This window comes from Coccinella septempunctata, chromosome 2 (assembly GCF_907165205.1).
Source record: "Coccinella septempunctata chromosome 2, icCocSept1.1, whole genome shotgun sequence".
Classification (NCBI taxonomy): Eukaryota; Metazoa; Arthropoda; class Insecta; order Coleoptera; family Coccinellidae; genus Coccinella; species Coccinella septempunctata.
This window is the reverse complement of record NC_058190.1, coordinates 28,279,109-28,302,316: the sequence shown is the minus strand read 5'-3', so window position 1 is coordinate 28,302,316 and position 23,208 is coordinate 28,279,109. Positions and strand designations below refer to the sequence as shown.

Genomic DNA, 23,208 nt, shown 5'->3' with positions numbered 1-23,208 from the left:
AGAGAAATTATTTCTAGTAGTCTGAAGAAAGGCCTCGTGACTCGTTCCCCCAATCGAGCTATTTTCATATCAGGAAATTTCACGTTTACTTAAACTTGTGTCACACAAAAATTATTTTTCCTTAATGAGTAATGCCGGCTTGGAAGTCAGAATTCTGGAAAACATGTCGGAATTCTGGAATACAAGTAGGAATTCGAATACAAGTCAGAATTTTGGATTACAAGTCAGAATTTTGGAATACAAGTCAGAATTCTGGAAAACATGTCGGAATTCTGGAATACAAGTAGGAATTTGGAATACAAGTCAGAATTTTGGATTACAAGTCAGAATTTTGGAATACAAGTCAGAATTCTGGAATACAAGTCAGAATTGTCGAATACAAGTGAGAATTCTGGAATACAAGTCAGAATTCTGGAATACAAATCAGAATTTTGGAATACAAGTCAGAATGATGCAATTCCAGTCCGAATTCTTGAATACAAATCAGAATTCCAACTTTTAACGATGTTAAACTCATTCTAACGAAACGTGAATGTCGCTATATGGCACTGTATGAAAATTTCTCGTTACTAAAAATATTCCCGTCCTACAAAGGCAATAGCTCCACATAGGGAGGAGGACTTTGATAAGAGGAGGTTAGTCTTATTTGTCTTATTTCCTTCAAAAATCAATTTTCAAAGGGCAAAATCTCGAATTTTTTTCATTACTATGAAGATCTTGTGAAGAAAATATACACATTGGTTATTTTGATGCAAGACTGTTCTATTCTAATTTATAAACATGTATAGATACGCCCATTTTCCAACTACGGTTAAGAGAAAAATTTTCAACTTTTTAAAAAACGAAACCTGAACCTCTACTATTCTCCTGCAGTCCGAATGTACCTACATCTTAAAAATTGGGTGAATTCATCTATCTGTTTTTGAATTAAGAAGGAAATAAATAATATTGCGAAGCATTGGGCGAATTAAAGTATTGAAGCCATCGAGAAAACAGATCAGACTTTCGATTTGGCACTAAATAAAACGAATATGAGAAACAACTCACTGAGGAATGCTTGTTCTTGACAATGAAAGATACGATATCTTCTACCTCACACCCACTTCATTTACTTCTTTTTCTTTAAAAAGAGAAATTGATATTAATTAGTTTGACAACGTGTGGCCTATTACAGTCCTGCATGTTCTGAGTTGTTATTTCATATTTTTTTCCGTAAATTTTTGCAGTAGGAGATTTGCAATCTTCTGTAGGAAATTCATCATGTTTACTATCCTACTCTACTGTTATACGTTGACATCAAATTCATATCAGTCGATGTTCTACTTGGCAAATATGAAATCATTAAATATTCAATGGATGAAAGAACCGTGTATGACGGTGGCCACAACAGCAAATAAAATCGGTTGTGTTCGAATTGATGCATATAGAAATTCATGAAAATAGAATAAACAAGAAACCAACGTATCAATTGTCATAACTCTCATCTTTATGAAACTTCAATAAAATATTGAAATTCAATTGGACTATAGCATTTCAACACTTGGAATGTTTTCAATATCGAAAATTGGGAATCGAGTACGAAAAAAATTACCTACTCAGAAAAGTTTCACGGCTTACAATTATAAATAATTAGGCGTCTTGGTCCGATATACCAAACCTGCCACTACGACAAGAGCCTCGTGTGTCTATTGTGACGCAAAAACAAGCTCACAGAGCTATACCTCCCCCTCAACTCCCATATTCTTGAGGACACAGGCTATGTCTTAGGGACAGTGATTCCTGAGCTCCTCTAAACTCAGAACCATATGGGTTTCCAGTTTCACTCTATTTGCCGCTGGACAGCAGCAAAAGATATGCTCAATATTTTCTTCCTCCTCCACGCAAAGCCTACGTTAAAGCTGCAAACTCCTCCGTGACACTCTGTACCTGCTCTGACATATACATAATGATAGGTCTCAGGTTAGTTCTAGAGAATTCTAGCCGATACTTGGTGTGAATTGTAGAAGGTCCAGTTATATCCATTCACCTGTCCTGTTACTTCACCAGAGAACTGAACATTTCAATTTCTAGTACCGGACTTCTTTAGCTAAGGCATGGCTGGTGATAACACCAGCTCATTTGTGTATCTGGAACAGGATATAAAGCCTGCTAATTGAGAGAGTTCAGATCTGCATTCGAGTACTTGCGCCGAATTGGATTTTTCCGCTGCGAGATATCTTATGGCAGCTTGACTATCCGTTAGGAATTCTTATTGACCTTCCCGTCCAACCAATTCCAAAAAGGTGACTGGCACAAAGTTTAGTTATATAAATTTCTTCTTGAAATGCTGACGCTGACCTGCACAAACTGGTATTAGGAACGTTCTGTTCGAGCTGATCCATGTTACGAATAGATCATAGATGACATGCTCAGCAGATAGTCAGCCTATATTTCATATTCGAGCTGGCGAGGCACAGGCTTGGAATTTTGATTTTGAGACAAATTCAAGAGTAAGTGCAGGATTATTCTTTAAAAACTGCAGAAACGACTGGCTCTGACACCTAGGGGCCTGAGAACCTTGGCAGAATCACTCCTCTCAGTAACTAAGACCCCTCCCAAAGTGTCAGCATCCCCGGAATGGTTATAAAAAAGATATGAAAGATATGAAAATCTCACATTATTACTTATCTACATCATTTCTTACAGATTTGTTTTTCAAATTCGGATGCTTGTGCTTGTGATAATATATGCCATTTCACGAGATGAAGATTATGTATTTTCAGTAAGGGTATCTGTAGTCGTTGGTCTACTATATCTCTTGAACTCTTAGAAAACTAACCTTGCCTCCTTATTATAAAGTGAGGACGAAAATTCATCTATATTTATATGGTCAATATTACTTACCACGCCACCACCAATGGAATGGACCAAAACAGTTTTTCCCTTAGTCAGTCCAGCTAATTCGAAAAGTAAAATGTAGGCCACGGTGTAGTTCATGGTCATGGCAGCAGCGTCTAGGAAACTGATGTTATTTGGCAATTTGAAAACATATTTGGAAGGAACCGTTACGAGTTCGGCCCAAGCCCTGAATTCGGGTAAGGCAATCACACGATCTCCAACCTGAAAATAATATATAAGTTAGGAAATAGGAAAGATCAAATTGAAGTATGTGAAAAATATTCAAATTCAGCATTAAAATTGATTTTATCTACCACCGTTGCATAAAGGTCTACTTGAGTTCATCGAGTATTTAGGCAAAAGAGCCTTGTCTTGGTTGTTATCTTTTTAAAATAACATATTAAATCACAGAAATTTTCTGGCAGAGTTCCGAAAGGGAAAATCATACGAATTTGTGGAATTTTGGAAAGTGTGAAGTTAGCACCACCAAATGAAAATTTTTGAACCAAAATTTGAGGATCGTTTGTCCATGTTTGTCCACCTTTTATTTTTATTTGTCCAGGCACCGTTTGAGAGATATGGAAAAATAAGTTGTTTCGGTGCATTTTCTGAGCAGCACCCCCAAATTGCAGAAACGTATTTTTAATGGTATAGATGGTTTGTCCAACGTAAGTCCACTTTTGTTCACTCAAGTTCTTCATTTGTCCATCCAAAGAACCATAGAAATCAATCCATGAAAATTTTGTAAAATTTGAAGTTGGCACCCCAAATGAAAATTTTTAAACCAAAATTTCAGGGTCGTTTGTCCATCGTTGGTTCATGTTTGTTAACCTTTTTTTTCATTTGGGGCTGCCAACTTCTCACTTGCCAAAATTTGCATAGATGGATTTCTATGGTTCTATGGATTGGCAAATGAAAAAATTGAGTGGACAAAAGTGGACTTACGTTAGACAAACCATCTTTACCATTGAAAATACGTTTCTGCAATTTGGGTGTGCTGTTCCAGAAAATGCACTGAAACGACTTCTTTTTCCGTATCATTCAAACGATGCCTGGACAAATGAAAATAAAAGGTGGTCAAACATGGACCTACGATAGACAAACGATCCTAAAATTTTGGTTCAAAAATTTTCATTTGGGGGTGCCAACTTCACACTTTCCAAAATTTTCAAAGATTGATGTCTATGGTTCTGTGGGTGGACAAATGAAAAAATTTGGTGGACAAAAGTGGACTTACGTTGGACAAACGATCTGTACCATCCAAAATAAGTTTTTGCGATTTGGGGGTGCTGCTCAGAAAATGAACCGAAAGAAGTTCTTTTCCGATATCTCTAAAACGATGCCTGGACAAATAAAAAAAAAGGGTTGACAAACATGGACCTACGATGGACGAACGATCCTGAAATTTTTGTTTCAAAATTAGCATTTGGGGGTACCAGCTTAACATAGCTATTGAATTAATGTCTTTTTGAGTCGATCCTTATAACCAACCACTTTACATGGGAATTCGATATAAAAAAGAGGCAAAAAATCATTTAGTTTCTTCACAAGCGTCGAAAATGTGATTTTTCTATGCTAATACCTTAAAAAACGCTTCTGGAGCATTCATGGACTTTTATAGAGCATGAATATATGCCCCCCCCCCCTAAATATCATTCTAGATGCGCCAGTGGTATAGAGAATACTGTCAATAGAACTCATCAACCTATTGTATTACAACTCGACTGAACATTTGATCCTTCTCAAGTTATTTTCTTTCTCATCTCAAAAATATCTCGATCGATCGTTATCAACAACTGTATCCGACATAAATGGGTAGGTACAGCTATATCTTCCTATTAGATATGGGGACACATAGTCATATTGGTAGGGACAATAATAATATGTCACTGACATGATAAATCCGGATTAATAACACGGGATCGGACGATTTCCTGCTAATGTGAATAAATCACCTAGACAGATCTGACATATTCATATCGATTTATCTAGTTAAACATTACTATTCGTTCCATATACCAGGAGAATTTCATCTTTGACAAGAGTACCTATATAACTAACCGTCCTTTGTGCTATTTTCAATTTCATAACATTAATGATTTCTTAAATCCATGATTAGTAAAAATGAAGTTTTTTTCGCCTAATAAAACAATTTCTGACATGAAGAACTTAACAATAGTTTATTCAGGTGTGAAACGTAATGTCTACTTTTTTCAAGTTTTCTATTGGTTGAAGGTATTATCTATTGTCGAACCAGTGCGCTCATGCTGAAAGATTGAATTTTTTTATTATTGGACTATTGGAGTTCTACCTTTAGCGTTAAATAGATGTGAAGATAATTTGTTCTGAGTAATTTTTTAAATTTGAGACTATCACTTATATGTGCAATCTGAAGTATGAATATCTTATTCTGATTTCTTCGTATTGAAAATTTATTAACATGATGTCTTGAGCGAAACCATTATTTTGACTACTGAGAAAATGTTTCGTTAATCAGTGATATACAGGGTGTGGCGTAATGAATGGATAATATTGAGCCAGGGGGTAGAGGACTCTATGGCGGTTCAGAAAAATATATTTTACGTTTAGTAAAAGTGCCTTAGTTTTCGAGATATTGGAGATTTTCGAAAATTCAAGAGAATTACACCCTTCGCCACTCTTTTTGCAGGCAAGACTCCAAATGAAGGAATTTTTTCAAACTGTTTTTTGGATAGTATTCCTGGATAGATGATCTATCGAATGTAATTCATTATTTTTGAGGGGCATGAATAGTTCTTCATGAAAAAAAGATCTAACTCAACTTTTCCGTTTTGCTAATTTTTTTTCATAAGTTCAAACTAGCGCGGTGTAAAAAATAATATGGTTACCTAAGAGCCAATGCAAGAAAAAACATGCCAGTTTCATTGAGATTCCAAAATGGTATAACTCTCTGTATTCTCAGCATTTGATACAAAATAAATTCCTATTGCAATCAGTTGAGGCCTAGTTTAATGTAAACAGTGTTTCTAAAATTTTTAGCATCTAAAATGAGAAATGCAAGCAGAATGAAGCAATCGTCTATAAGAAGGTATAGAGCATTTACTGAAGCTCATAATGGCCTCTTAGAGATTCTTTTGTGATATTTAATTCAATGAAACGATACTCATTTCGAAATTTTTGATATCTATGCAATAAAGCTATGATTTATTGAAATTGAAAATTATTATTAGAAAGTGTAGACTATAGAGTATGTATCAGAACTCATGGTGGTCAATTTAAGCATCATTCGTGATTTGTGAAACTTTATTCAATGAAACGATATTTTAAAATTGTTATTTTTTTCTCGTTTTCTTTTATTATTGAACCCCAACGTTGTGAAATCAATATTTTCAAGTTATGCATTAAATTTCAGCATTTTTGTAACAACGGTCTTGATTCAATGTAATAAAAATTTACTAATTTTCAGCTTTTTTTCTTAATTACAAAAGTGCTAAAATTCACTTCGTTACTTGAAATTCGCTTAACAACTATTAACTTTATAACTATAGGGCTTAATAATGAAAGAATACGAGGGAAAAAAACAATTTTAAAATATTGTTTAATTGAATCGAGTTTTACAAAAAGTGTTCAAAGTGTGCATCAGGAGCTGTACTAGATGCTCTACAACTTCTTATGAATAATTGCTTTATTCTGCTTGCAAGTCTCATTTCAGTTGCTAAAAATTACAGAAAAAGGCTTACGTCAAACTCTGCCTTGACTCATTGTAATAGAAATTTATTTTGTATTTAATGCTGAAAATAGAGTGAGTTATACCATTTCAGAATCTCAGTGAAACAGACATGTTTTCTCTCGTTTTGGCACTCAAGTAACCATATTATTTTTCACACCACGCTGGGTTGAACTTAGGAAAAAAAATAAGCAAAACGAAAAGTTTGAGTTAATTCTTTTATTTATGAAAAACTATTCATGCGCCTCAAAAAAAATAATTTACATTCGATAGCGCATCTATCCAGGAATACTATCCAAAAAACAGTTTGAAAACATCCCTTCATTTGGAGTCTTGCCTGCAAAAGGAGTGGCTAAGGGTGTGATTTTCTTGAATTTTCGAAAATCTCGAATATCTCGAAAACCAAGGCACTTTTACTGAACGTAAAATATATTTTTCTGAACCGCCATAGAGTCCTCTACCTGCAGGCTCCATATTATCCATTCATTACGCCACACCCTGTATATGATGTGATTTTTTTTATTTCGGATCTGTTGCTGTCGTTTGGAAATACCAATGTAATAATTGAATCGATTAGTGGAAAAACGGTAACACCAAAAACTTTGTTTTTACTTTTCAGGAAAACTAAATAATATGTTTCGAGTAAAGTTATTCATTTTATGAAAATGATTTGAATTTTGGAGTTTTTTCCACTCAGTGATTCAATTGAAAAATTCACGTCGCGTTCTAAATACATGATACCGCATGATTTATATACAGGGTGACAATTTGAAAACTTGTCAGTCCAGTTATGTCACGACAAGGATGATTTCAGAGAAAATGCCGGAACAGGTCAATTTCTATTCGTAGGGGGACATATTTAGGGCAGAATTGTAAGCCGAAATCTTCTCAACCCTAGGTTTAGGAGCTATCAGCTATCACCCCTAAATTCTCAATAGGGACTAGGGGTTGAGCTATACCTCAATTGAAAGATCACCCTAACCCTCTACATGAATACTATGGTTTGGAAATTTTTATTGAGTCTTTGAAGTAGTTACAGGGGCTGACAATTTGCTGGGCCAATTATGTCTCGACAAGGATGTTTTCAGAGAAAATGCCGGAATAGGTCAATTTTTATTCGGAGGGGGACATGTTTCTAGCAGAATTGTGAGCCAAAATCTACTCAATCTTAGATGTAGGGGTTATCACCCCTAAATTCTTAATAGAAAATAGAGGTTAGCTATACATACCTCAATTGGAAGACAATAGTATTGTGTAGAGAGACATATTATCTTCCAATTGAGGTTTAACTCAACCTCTATTCCCTATGAAAAATTAAGGGGTGATAGCCCCTTCACCTATGTTTGAGGTGATTTCGGCTTACAATTTTGCTCAACATATGTCCCCCTCCCTTTAAAAATTGACCTGTTCCGGCATTTTCTCTGAAAACATCCTTATCACGACATGGCAAGTTTCTAAATTGTCCCCCTGTATGTATATTATATACTGAATAGTCCCCAAAACTTACTACTTACACCCCATTCTAAACCTCCATTAGTCCTTTATCTAGCTAGGACAATAGAAATTATACCCCTTATAGAACTCTATGGGTTTCAATAACTGATAACATCTCAGCTCTTCAATAAAACGAACAAATTGTCAGATATAATCTAATTCTGAAGACGGATGAATAAATTTGATAGATGAACAATTATGATTCATTATACACTTTGAGGAAATTCATTTATTCTTGATACATGAGATTGTTCACATGTTTGAAATTCTTTGACCTTGAATACAAGTGACATGAAAAGTCACTTCACCCCCGAATGAAATAAGTATGTTATATTTTTTCAAACTTTCTGAAATTTATAATAATCTGTATTCCTATTAACCTTTGGATCAGAATTATTCTTACAATCGTCATAATTCAGTGATTATTGGAAAATGTAGCTAGTTACGGGTGTCATCTTTCACATAGCAACACATTTTCCGCAAGCGAAGAAAAAGTGATTAATCGTTGACATAGTTGACGTTGATTTCTATATAAAAGATATTGTTATTTCCGAAATACTCAGAGACCACTCTAACTCACTATTCTAAATTGAAATTGACCACCACATATGCTAGTTGCCAAATAAGTTGCAATTAATTGTAAAACAAAATCGTTGTATAGTCGATAGAAATTCAAGCAATTAAAAGTATTATTTTCACCTTTTTTATTGCAATACATATTTAGACTTTAATTTTTAATTCTGTTTCAGTTTTTTTAGTATCATCGTTTGTATTGTGTGTAATACTGAAATGGCTTGATGATTCCATTTCCTCAGCTAACAGATGATTTTATACCGAACTCACAAAAAATGTTCGACCCTACCTATGAATGCCGACAGCTTCCGGCTTAGATGCCAGATTTTTCCGAAGCATATCTCACAACAGGCGAGTTACAGAATATTTTTTGTAGCATCCCACCGAAATGATACGCCATTAAGTCAGAGTGTATGTGTGGAAGAAGAACCAACAATAATGGCCTGCTACTGAAAAGAGTTCTAGAAAGCTAGACATATTTCTTTTACGATCCAGATAAAGGTTTAATCTTTCAGAGGACTTGCTCTTTGTGAGGGTATCATATTATTACAGATGGTATAGCGAAGGTGATGTTTGTTTTTTCCTTATATTACTTTGATGATAAGTTCTTCTCAAATATTTACCAACCTATTGATGTATTGATCATTATTTGTGGACTTTATCAATATTTTCCTGTTTGCCGAAGTGAAAATGTAATAGCGAGTAAATTGCTATACTCCCAGGTACTTCTTGAATTACAAGATAAATATTGCTCTTCAAATCCCAATTCTCAAAGTAAATAGAAATTGAAATAGTATTGATTATTCAATTGCAATTTACATGAAAAAATATTATTCTATTTTATTCTTGAAAATGAAATTAATGGTCTTAGTATGAGTGCAGATTTTTCGAAAAATATCGTTAATTCCCTTCTTTTGAACACAAATATTACTATTCATTTTTCAATGGAAAAATTCAGAATGGCTGCATAAGAAAAAAAAATGAAAGTCATATCTTGAAATCTAGGAAGCTTATTTCAACATTGAAGGATTTCAAAATTTCATAGTAATCGTTCGTAAAATAAAGAAGATATATGGAATTTTCGAATATCAAATATTTCCGATTTTTCATTATCTTGCTCGAAAGACGATCTTATTAATATTTGAGGGACATTATGTTGGAGGACTTGCAACGGCAGAACTTTTTTGTCAATTAACAGAATTTCTATCTAATATAGTTTGGAAGCTCACTACTACTATATAGATAGGTACTATATAAGTGAGCATCGAATTGCTCATAAACTCGTATTTGTTGTGCTTGTTGTTTTTGCAGCATACAATTTTGTAATTTTCGAATTTTGTGTAGAAAATAGCGTCAAGCGATTGTTTCGGACTAACTGATGAAAAATTCGTCGTCAAATTCAATTCAGAAAAGAGCAAGAGACTCGAAATTTTCAGTTTTCGAATAAGCTGATTGTTCGTTAATGGGCTGGATGGTTTCTGAGTTATAGGAATCTGTATATCTGTAAATACTGATCCTGTTGAACTTATTGTGAAGTATCCATACGAAGAAATTGGTGATCGCGCCCCAAGAAAATGAAAGAGAAAATTCCCAAAGAGTTTTCGTACCTTAGATTTTTACAAGAACATTCAAAACGTTATTTCAGTGTACTAAGTAAGTGTTCTAATACATATCTGTATTTTTGGAAATATTGAAATAAGTTATTTCTTATTATTTTCCCAATAATAATATAATTCAATGACTACTCGCGTATACTCCATTCACTTTTATTTTATCAGTCGGTTGACCATGGAAATTTGACACATTTCACTCTGTATAGTACGAAAATGTGGGGTTATGACGCTTGTCAAAACATTTTTGGGTTTTAAATCAAAGCTATGTTGTCCGTTCTACGTAAAAGTTTCTGTTATTACGTATTTTATCACAATGTCGAATCTATTCATAAAATATGTGACGAACATAATTGAAGTTTATACAAACTGATTGAAGGCATACCAAATCCACTTATTTGCATGGAAAATACAAGAGATCAGTATAATATCATAATATGCACTAGCTTGAGGAGAGTTAATGTTCGTTATCTTCTTTGGCTAAAGTTTGAATACGTTACATCAGTTGTAGATTTCCAAAATATTAACCCGAAGATGAAATGCATATGATGGGTATCTCCCGAAGGAATTAACAGATAATTACAAGAATGTTAAATTCTTCAACAAAAATAATCTTGCATCAATATAAGTAAAAGGAATTAAAGGAAGTTTAAAATCAAGATGAACTTCACCTTTGAACAAAAATTTCACATGAATAAACAATTAGCAGGACAACTGGCGCATATTTTTGGCTGTTCATCTTTACATTGATATAATAATAATAATTAGGTATTAATTGTTACCTTGAGACATTTACAATGTATAGGACAAGTCAAATGAAAAATAGAAAAATCAATTTTCGGGAACCTATTCTACGATGACATTCATCGAAAATCCTTTAGTAAACTTTTCGCATTAATTCACTCAAACATAAAATTCTCAAATGCCACCACTTTTTTGGGTCTCCCAATAGAAGGAAATTCTTTGTCATCCTCTTCATTCACAATCTTTCTGATTGTAGAAGTATTCAGCTGAAATATAAGTCGTTTAGATTCAGATGAAACATTATATAAATTCTCTTACATTGAATATGTTCGCTATATACCGTCTGACGTATTGTGGATTTTAGAATATCAGGGTATAACTATTTGAATGAGCGGACCTGAATTCTAAATAGCACTTCCTGAAACCCTGTCTCTTTTTTTCAATCACTTTCAGCATTTTCGTAATAAAAATTGATATTAGTTGTGGCAACGGCGTTATGACATTAACGACATTTCATGAGTGCCAACCTTACTCCGTTCTAGTTTCAAAAACTTGAGAAAATTATTTCATGGCCAACCGACTGCTAAAATAAATGTGAATGGAGTATAGTTGTTGTTATTCTAGACCTAGTGAGTGACACATCTACAAAGCTAAAGGGTATACTGATAACATACAGGATGTCTGTCATTCTAATGTCATATCAGCCTATAGTTACGTAACGGTCAAGTATTAACAAAATTTCATAATGCAAACGTAAATAAGGTATCCTGGTAAGACCTAAAAATATTTTCGAATAAAGAGGCTGTCCCACAAAAGCACAATTCACGGTGAATTTCTTCTTTCAAATGGAAACTCTATATTTTATATTATATCATGTTTTTGTATTCTGAGGAACATTCTGCATGTTTCTGTATACTTCTCGCAATTTTTGGTTATAGGTATACCTCTCATATAGCGATAAATGTTTCGTATCTAAAAAAAAAGGAAACTTCAAAGTATCATTGCCTGCGTGGTTATGCAGCATCTCCAGCAAAAAGAACGTCGACGTAATTTTAAACCGATTTATCTTCGTGTCTCAAATGCTTTGCATTTAATTTTCATGTACATATTATGCAAACATACGAGTAATTCATAATAAAAAATGTATACTAATTTGCATTCTGGGTTATCGAAAATCTTTTTGGGTTGCGGATTTGTATTTATTGAATTTATTGATTCGTGATTATAATATTGAAAAAAAAATATCATTGCATTCGAAAAAACAAAAATTTGTTAATTTGAGGTAGGTAAGTTATGTTGACATTTTTTGTGTGGACACCTTGTATACTGAAGGTATTTCATAATCAATGGTAATGATACTTTGAAAATTCTTCTTTCAATCGATGTGAAACATAAATAAAACCCAATATAGGTTATTCCATCTGAAAAAAGAAAGTCAGTAATGTTTTTTTTGGGCACCTTGTACATATGGAGGTATTTTTAGATTGTGTTACTCTAAAGATAATTCGCGTACGCATTATAAAAGGTTGTTAGTACTTGACCATTACGAAAATACATGGCCGTGACAGGAATGGAACTAATGGTTGTATTCTGCTTTTCATTCGTAAGTTACGAATCTTTAGCGTACGATCGATGTGTCAGTTTCAGATTGACAGATTCGTAAATAATGCAATTTTGGAAATGTTTCTGTCACTATCTCATTGAGAGTGTCACTTTTGAACTACTTATCGTAAATAGTTACGGATTCCTGTTAGCTACCGTCCAGAATTGCAATTTTCCTGTAAGCTTATGAAAAGTTATAGATTGGCTTACAGATGAAAGCAGAATACCACTATAAATGACAATTTCGCCTGAGAATGAAATATTCTTGTAAATTTTTCCGCAGTAAATCGTTGTCGAAAATATAAAATAGGTTTTTCTTGAGCAATTTCCCTCAAATTTTTTTATTAGGCCTTGCATAAAGAGACAACAGATACCAGATGCGAGTGCTACAATGTTGAAAAAAAAATATCTTGGAATATAAAGAATTTTTCGTCCAATGATATTTTTATCTATATCTTATATGTTCTGGTTTATGTTATACCACCCAAATAGCACTAGGAGCTGATGATGACGGTACTGAGTGAAACGAGCTCCCTATCTCATTTCCGACATAGACAACCGATAGTCGAATTCATCGTAGTTGTCTATTTCGAGAAATATCATATGTCAGTAAGGGAACATCAAACAGAAGGTCCAGTTGTTCCACATCCTGGGTAGCCCTTAGTTTGAAATTAGTTCCTGGAGGTTAATTGACTACCCGTATAGAACTGAATGGGACTGAATTATTATTATTACCGTTATTTTCTTTCACATAATGGCCCTATCAATATCGAATTCTTTGATATTAGGTGTCGTCAGTGAAAACGAAAATGATATAGACATTTTTTATTCATGAGATGAAATCAATCAATTTTTGAACAAATTTGGGGTCAATTATATTAAATTTTCATTGGTGAATAATCGAATGATTTATCAAGTTGGGAAAGAAGAATTTTGTGTCGAACAGGAGGGTCTTCTATAATTCATTCACAAAATGTGAGGTAAAAAAAAACACTTAGAACTTCATTTCCTTCATATTTCAGAGACATAAGCGATAGAATAATCTCCAACAATTGAATGAAAGAAAAGAAGGGAACTTGCGTGAATTCAGTAGATTGTTTGCGTTTGTCTATTATAGTTGGGGGAGCCCAAGAGGAAAATTCGGGAGTGTCAGATTAATATAAGGCGAGATACTTTGGACCCTGTAGAGTACCTCTACAAAAAATTAGACCTGCATAGAAGAGGGAATTGTCTAGGACAGCCTGTCAGAATAGTAAAAAAACGATCATTGTACATACTCGAGCGTGTTAGATTAAAATATATATGTAGTTACATTACATGATGATGTTGAAAAGTATATATTCTCTTAATCTGACAATTTAAGCTTGACGAAAATGTGTGGGAGGGCGCCAAATTCACAAAAAAAAAACGTCAAGTGTACATTCTCGAACGCGGTGGCTTTTTTTCTTAATTTGAAGCTAATGATTCAAGAATAACGGAAAACATATAATCTGAGAGTTTCAGCAAGTCGAAACAATAAAAATTGGCCATAAAGGTCACAAAAATCAGTTTTTTCGAATTATCTCCTCTCCTGGGCTTCAAATTATTTTCGCATTTATTATAAAAGATCTAGAGCATAACACATTTCCTACAAATTTTGTCCGAAGCAATTTTTTCTACGTTTGAACGTTTTCGAGATATATGGCGATGAATGTACAATGTACATTAGACTGGGTTTCTACATTGAGCTTGGCCTTTCGGCTAAGCTCCTCGAACTTATCGCCCTCCAACTCGAAAACGGTTAAGAGTATGAAAAATTGCTTCAGACAAAAGTTGTAAAGAATTTTATTATCTACAACTTTCATAATGAATACAGAAACGATTAGAGGTACAGGAAGGTAGATATTTCAAAAAAATGCCTTGTCATCATTTTCAAACTGCCAGATTAAGAAACCCCCCCCTGATTTGTGGCAGATTAATGGGTCAACTCGTCTGCAACACCTAGATTAACCATGTGTATGAAAATCTGACGCGCTCAAGTATGTATAAGTAATGTTTTTTTGCATTTTCCGCTGTGGCCTTGGGTCACGAATAATCAGTATCTTGAAAAGTAGCTTCCTTTGGGTCTAATTAACATATCCTCTAAAAATCTGACACGATCGAAAACAAAATTTATTTTGCCATTTTCAACTCTTCCGTACAGCCAGCCCCACCACACAAACTGTCAGATTATCATGAATTTATTATCAGAGACACATAGTAGAGTATCTTAATCTGACACGCTCGAGTATGTATGTACATCAGACGATTTTTTTTACATCTTTGAGAACCTGCAGACGCTTTCCCCACCGCTGAAAGTGCATACATCATAGAACGTTTTTGTCTTTCTACCATCTAATCTTCAAAATCCTCTAGGTTTCCACGACGCTCGAGTAAATCCCGATTTAGCATCGTCGGCTCCCCAACTTTTATTATTGCAGTCAGCGGACCAAATTCATCAATAGAATTGGCTATATTTGTAGGAGATTCCTGGATTTCAGTTTAGTATCGCACCAGCTGATGTTGACGTAAGTTGATGTCGATAACCACAACAATTTTACGTGCCGAGTGAAAATGAAATTTTATATCCATATGAAACCTTGCACATCGATTGACGAATTACATACATAAATTTTTTTAGGGTAATTTTCAGTTAAACCCCCAAAAAAATGGTCTAAATGTGCCGAAAACTGTCTGCAATAACCTGCCTGTTTTCTCCGAATTTCTCAGCTATTGCCCCAAAGACAGGGGCTGAAATTAAACCCGGAAACGTGTGCTGAAGGCCGCGAAGACGGTTAAAGTATCGAATTGAAATAGTGGCTCAACGTCCAAACACCAGGACGTGCGATAAACCGACATCGATTCCCAGCAAATTATCCCGCTTCACTCCTCCAAACTCCACCCGAAGCTAGGCGATTTCCGGATTGAATTTCAAAGAACATCTTCGCCAGTCCGAAATTCCGGACACGTTGTCGAGCCTAATACACCCCTCCGAGCTTTTCCGTGCGGAAATATCGATTTTCCGCGACGGAAGGACAGCACCGGGTCTCGTTCTCATTGGTACGAACGGTATAAAATAAATAATTAAACTTACGGCAAGTCCTTCAACCCCTTCGCCTAGTTGTTCGATTTCACCGGCACACTCGAAACCAAGGATGAAGGGACACTTCGGGGGCGAATCGATGGCGCCTTGGCGTACCATAAGGTCTTGGAAATTGAGGCCGCTGAAAAGAAATGTTAGGGTTAAAAATGGTGAAAGATGTTATCGTGCGTTATTATGAAAATGAAATAAACGCTTTGCATATTGCCATATTAAACACAACCAAACTTACATATAAGGAATTACCTAGTATTATTATATTCAAAATTAATTTATGGTTGAGTATCGAAAAAAATTAATTTCATATTTTATTGCACAAAAATTACAATATTAACGAAATAAAATTCCGCAGATAAAGCTATAAGTTCCTAAAAACCTAATAAGAAATTGAAATTAGGGAAAAAAGTATATTATGAATCATAAGGGCGGTTGCAAGTATCGTAGACTATACTGAGTGGGCCTTGAAAACGAAACAGCGACTATGTAGGTCGGCAGAACCGAATTATACAGGGTGTCCCGGATAAGATGACAAACATTTTAATGTAAGATAGAGAACACCTGGAGGATAACGAAAAAACCCCATATATAATATCTGGGAGTTCTAGATTCTGATTTACGTGTTTTTCAAATTTGAATGGAAATAAAAACAACTCTATGTCCTGAACGGAATCACCGATTCATGAACGGAATCAAAGATTCATCTGAAATTTTGAATGAAGATAGCTTCCATGAGTTTCCAGAAAACTGCAATCAAATATCATTTCATTTGCAGGACCATGTCACATAAATTTGGACAGTTCTTAAACGTTCACGAAATCACCCTGTGCAATGAATTTCTTCGATAGCTGCTCAAACTGTAAGATTTATTCATTCAATTCGCCAAATAATATTGCATGGCACCATTCAGCTAGCCGAGGACTGATTTTTTTTCTTGGTAGTGCAATTTTTTCTCTTGTGTCGATATTTACCATCCCTTTCATCTTATAACGAAATGAATTTTGTATCTTTATGAATTGAATCAATTGAATATACCTACAATACTGAATGTTAATTTCAGTTTCCATTTGATCGAATAAATCAGCTTTCATTACACAGTGTAATAACATTTTACATAAAGTGTATATTTAATTGCTTTCCTAAATTCCTTAAGACTAAGCGACTGTACACCACTTGGAAGGTGATTAAAAAGCTTCATACTCATATACAAGGGTGACATTTCAAACTTAGCAGTTCTGTGCTTGGGTGAAGACATAATTCTGAAATTTCTGGTGTTATAACTATGAAATGTTGTGAGTTTTGTGATATGATTTTCATTTTCTTTCGCATACAAAAGACACCGGAATATGAATATAGATGCAACAGTCAAAATATTGTTATCCTTAAAGTAAGGTCTGCATGAAGTTCGAGGGGGAATATTGAACATCATGCGCAGAATCCGTTTTTGGGCTATGAACACTCAACAAACATCAGATGAGTTGCCCCATAACATTATATTAAAAATAAAACAAAAACTAAACTAAACAACTAAACATTGTCTGTTCGAAATGAAGGCCTTCGATCTGAATACATTTCTCAGCTGTTTTAAATTGGAAGGCCTTCATTTCTAACAGACAATGAGAGCTGCTTAGTTTTTGCTTAATTTTACCTATTTATTATCCATCACTTAAAGATAAATAATTGGTAAAGACCCATCCTTTTACAACTTGTTTTAATACCAATCCAAAAATTCAAACTTTAACACCACGTATCTTGAAAACGAAACGTTTGCGATCCCCTGTGTATGGGACATTTTTTTAAATTAAAATTACTTGAGGGATCTCCCCTCTTCGTTTATACGTCCACTTTGGGAAAATTTAAAATCTCATTGCTGAAGTCCAAGGAGAAACATATAAGGTGTTAACAACTTCAGTTAATATCAATGGACTGAATGCTTTATCAACGTCGAAGTAAGTGAAGATTTCAATAATGAAAGTCCTAATAAACAAATAATATTAAGGGCCGATTTGTCTACATGTCGTTGGGACTATTGGCCAGTTTAAAGATAAGTCAATAATCCTTTCAGTAACGAAAAACAACGAACACTTTATAGAGATGATATACCGGCTCTTAATTGTACAGTCTGTTTCACGGGCCACTAAATTTTGGGACTCAATCATTAAGCAGGTTGAAAAGCACTATTTCTCAAGTGCTATTCAATCAGAAAAACTATAGAATATGTAGAGGCTACTAGGAGGCTACTTCTGATCAATTTTTCCATTTAAACTTCTGATATGCCAAAAAGTGGTTTTCCCGTATTAAAACTTTCCATGTCCAAGTTCGATAGTTTTTCTAATAGCACATGTGAAAATTACTATTACATACATACATTGATTCCAGCAAACTGGCTTACGGGGGGTTTTGAAAAAAAAAAAAACTTGCATATTTTTTTAATTCATGAATAAAAAAAAACGTAAAATATGACCTCCACTGCCATGATGTCTAGAGATTCATTCCTTACCACAGATCATGAACGGGTTCTTAAAACCATCCTTTGAAAAAAACAGTGTACTGTTTATGGTGATTTCTATTCTAGAAGAATATTTGTTAATCCCACCAAAGAATTTTTTTCCAAATTATGTATTTGAAAATACAATATTCAACAAAATCTGCCATTTTATTCGAGGTACGTCGAGGATGCTAATATTTTCACGAATTTAAACATGAAACAAGAAGACCCAGAAATACCTCTGGTGTGCTGATGAAAGGGATGACCGTGAACCATCTCTTTCATTCACCAATTCCGTTGTACACATTTCTCGAATTCTTCTCGAAATTAAAACTTGTATGGCTCAATTGCATTGTTTGAGTCAGACTTGTGGCCTCTTAATCAAACTGAATGAGAGCCGACGGAGTTTATAATTAGGGAACATAATTCAATTTCAGTTTTCGAGTCTTTCAATGAGATCTCGAGGAAGAGAGCTCATGAAGGCGCATGAAGTAATTAATTAAGGCATTCCTAGGAAGAAACATACATTTTCATTATTTTCAACCGACTGCAAGAGGCATTTTTCACAATGAAGGTTTCATTTGGAATGTAGTGGAATTGAAAGTTGGATATTTTCATGTGGGAGCATCAATTTCGAGTAAATAATATGAGTCATTTACTCCACTCTTCCTTTATGAAGACTAGGTTTCCCAGAGTTTTCACAACATAATCCACATCCTCAAAAATCAAATTGAAACGATTCAGGAAGATATCCATCAAAATCTTCGTCGTATCACGTAGTATAAACAAATTTAGGTCGAGAATATATGTATACTCCATTCACTTTTATTTTAGCACTCGGTTGTTCATGAAATAATTTACTCGAGTTTTTGTGACTAGAAATGAGTAATATGCCACAACTAATATCAATTAATATTACAAAAATGCCAAAGTAATTCAAAAAGGGAGAAGACAAAGTTTCAGGAACTGCTATTTAGAATTCAGGTCCGCTCATTCAAATAGTATGTAACCCTGATATTCTAATATCTAAAATATATCAGACAGTAGCGAACATATTCAATGTGAGTGAATTTATATAATGTTTCATCTAAATCTAAACGACTTATATTTCAGCTGAATGTTTCCACAATCAGAAAGATTGTGTATGAAGAGGATGATAAAGAATTTCCATCTATTGGGAGACCCAAAAAAGTGGTGACATTTGAGAATTTTATTTTAGAGTGAACGAATGCGAAAAGTTAAGATTTTCGATTAATGTCATCGTAGAATAAGCACCAGAAAATTAATTTTTGTTTTTTTCATTTGACTTGTCCTATACATTGTAAATGTCTCTTTAAGCGATCAATAAATATACAATTATTATTATTATATCAAAAAAGCATTAAAAATAAACAGCCATAAATACGAGCCAGTTGTCCTGTTAATTGTTTATTTATGTAAAATTTTTGTTTAAAGATGAAGTTTCTATTGCCTTAAAACTTCATTCAATTCTTTTGACTCCATTGATGCAAGATGATTTTTGTTGAAGAATTTAACATTTTTGTGATTATCCGTTAATCCTTTCGAAAGATACCCATTCCCAACCACTGCATAATATGCAGCATTTCATCTGCGAGTTGATTTTTTTGAAATCTACAACTGATGTAACGTCTTCAATCTTTCAGCCAAAGAAGATAACCAACATAACTTTCCTCAAGCTACTGCATATTATTATCTGTCAATAATTCAATTTTCTTCCATAGCAAAAATAAATATATTTGAAAACTGATCTCTTGTATTTTCCATGTAAATAACTAGATTTGGTATGCCTTCAATCAGTTTGTATAAACATATTTTCGACTTCATATTTTCCGAAGTGATTCCATATTGTGATGAAATACGTAATTACTGAGACTTTCACTTAAAACGGACAACGTATCGCTGATTTGAAACCCAAAAATGTTTTGACCAGCGTCATAATCCCACAGTATTGTACTATACAGAGTGGAATGTTTTAAATTTCCATGGCTAACCGAGTGCTAAAATAAAAGTGAATGGAGTATAATATAAGATATAAAATTACCAATGTCAATATTGGCGTATACGGTTATACTACCCGAAGTTCACTAGGGAAATGCATAACTAATTATTAAAAACTATTCTGTATGTTCAATTTGATGAATATGAAAAATGTGTTAATCTGAGTAAAAAATATTTTTTACAAGAAAGCGGTTCGCTGGAGTGACCAGAAAGCCCTGACATATAAAGATAGGAACGTTCAAAATAACTTTATTTTTTTCCATTTTCAAATTTTTTTTGAACAAGTATGGAAAATGGTGGCAATTTAAAAAAATTACAATGTACGTACAACCACAAATTCGGTTATATCTCCCTGCTATTCTGCAGTGCCTGTAAGTCTGCTATCTTATCTACACAATACATGCTACTGCATAAAAATTATAGGTCCGTATCTCCTGATGCTTTCCTCGCAAATGGGAGTTTTAATGATAGAGTCTGGTTCGCTTCAACGGTAATAATAGTGGTAGTTATTGCCAGTGATACCATTACACCAAAGTAAACCCCTAGCCCCGACAGCACGGACTTGAAGGTTAACTTTCCAACTTTATGGAAATCGATATCACTTTTCCCTCGTTGAATAGTGAAATGATTTTGGGGAACTGACGGCAATAAAACGGTAATCAATAACATTCAGGGTCTTGTGAATATGATTCACCTAGGTTATTTTATGAGCAGCGTTTTATGGCAACGCACAAAACTAATTAACATTATACAGGGTTGCGATGGGGTATGGACCAAGTAAATACATATATTTAAAAGGAAAAGTTCGATATTAATGAAACTTTACAGGAAAAAACATTGATACATACGAATCTGATACCTTATTTTTCTTACTACTGTGCTTAAAGTAGAATTTACAAATATTACAATAGTTTCCAATTTCGTCGAAAAGATGGCAGCACTTAACGAACTTCTATTTTCAATTTCACCAGGATGCGAATTGTAGCCTATGGCGAGACTTTTCGATAAATTTTTTCATGTGGAAATTCATAGAAGGGATCATTTCACCTCGGAAAGTCAATAACATGAATGGATATTTGTTCTTCAATGAAAAAATTTTTATTTGTTTTTCCGTTTGACGAATACAAAATTTTTCGACTTTCCGAGATGACGAACTGATTGAACTGAATTATAATGAAAACCCGATATAAATTAGTGGTTTCAAACGTTTTCTCTTTTCGAACTGAGCACTGAAACGGTGTAGACTATTCTTAAGAAATAAAATTTATTTCCGTATTTTTCTTATTTAGTCTTCAGACTTAGCACAATAAAAACACCTATTTTCAGATAATTCGTTGTATAAAATGTAGTAAGCAATAAACGAGTACTATCCAGAAGGTAACTCATGTAACTGTAGGCAAATTAAGTGACACCGAATAAATAGTACAATTGAAAATCGTTCATTTAAAACGTAAAATCCCGTATTGAAATATTGATAATGGTCGGTTATTGTTATCGCGTTACAAGTCATGAAGAAGTACATAATATTTTTAATAATTAGCATCCTGGAAAAACACTATATCTATATCTCAGAAAACCATTTGCCAGATGAACACAAATTCTCCAGTACTAGTTTTAATCTCGATCGGATTTCTATTTTTGGAAATTGAAAAAAAAATCTACAATCCGAGCTACGACGGGGGTAGTTATCAACTCCAGCAAACGCGCAAAAGCTTCTGACCTCATCGTCGGCGCTTTCATCATTTTCCTCTCGTTCCATTTCAAGGGTACATTCAAAATAGAAATTTTAAGCAGCGACTTATTCCAAAAATGGAAAAATATGGAAACAAAATAATGGAATTCATCAACGTCAAAGCCAGTCAGATGCAAAATTAAACTCCCCCAAGGGATTTAATAATTAAGCTTCCGTAGACACCCTGAGTGACTCAGGTGAGGTATATTAGGAGAATACTCTTTCTTCATTAAGACACTCTTTCTAATGAAGGTTGATTCAGTTGAAATTCGAACAAGGTTTAATTTTATTCGATTTTCTTTCCTTCGCCATTCGGCCATCCAAAGCTGTACTGACTGTCATTGATAAATGTTTAGACTAAAGTTGAAAGTTGAAGATCTCATAATATATCTTTGAATTCATTATAATTAGAATGAAAAACCCTAGAATAATTAGTATTGGTAATTTGAAACGTTAGGTTTGTTATATGTCATAGCTTTAAGTGTATGAGTATAGTTTTCGCATAAATGAGTTTTATATTTTTTTTTTAGTTTAGACGAAAATACAAAACGTTTTGCCCTGCTATAATATAAAGTAGCTTAAATCTACAGATTTGGAGTGGATGATTTTTCACGTTCTCTTTTTCAAGTCATTATCGAAGAATAATATTCTTTACGATTTGTGTAAAAAATTCTCAGTTTTTCTTGTACTCATTTATAACTGTGTTTAATGAAATAATTATAATTGTTATAATCAATATCAAGTCCTATAGACAGAGGTTTCTTCATATTTTAAAATTAAGTACATTTTTCACACTGATAAAAATATAAGTAAATACCTACAAATATATATATGCGAAATACCTATCCAATTATCTTAAAAATGGATGAATCCTTGTTCACACATTGATACAAAACGTCAGTTTCAGGGGAAGTATTCAAAATAATCATGAAACCCCCAAAAATCGCTTTCTTATAAATGTTTTTCAATATTTTCAGTGAAGTTTATCCAAAAAATTCAATTGTATTGCTTCTGCTACTAAATTGTAAATTGTACCACTGCCTTTCATAATTCGATTCAAATCATGAAATTAATAATAATTTCAATCCATAATCTAATGTCAACCGAGTATTTTGCAATAGGTACTAAACTGGCGACTTAGGTCTATGATTTCTTGTCTCGTAAATTCCACTGGAACTTTTTGTGCTAGCTGTATCTTATGTTGAAATAAACTGAAAAAACCATTTACAGGCAAAAAGAGATTTATAT

The 23,208-nt window shown here is 33.7% G+C and overlaps 1 protein-coding gene across 1 annotated transcript in view; it reads right to left on the bottom strand.

The window, feature by feature from the left end:
• The window catches only part of LOC123306391 (synaptic vesicle membrane protein VAT-1 homolog-like), a 67,218-nt gene that overhangs the window by 16,770 nt on the left and 27,240 nt on the right, over positions 1 to 23,208 (bottom strand). The window contains exons 2-3 of the mRNA XM_044888369.1: positions 15,719 to 15,848; positions 2,884 to 3,099 (exon numbers count right to left, since the gene is read on the bottom strand). Of these exons, the coding sequence (XP_044744304.1) occupies positions 2,884 to 3,099; positions 15,719 to 15,848 (346 nt within the window). The remainder of the gene's footprint in view (positions 1 to 2,883; positions 3,100 to 15,718; positions 15,849 to 23,208) is intronic.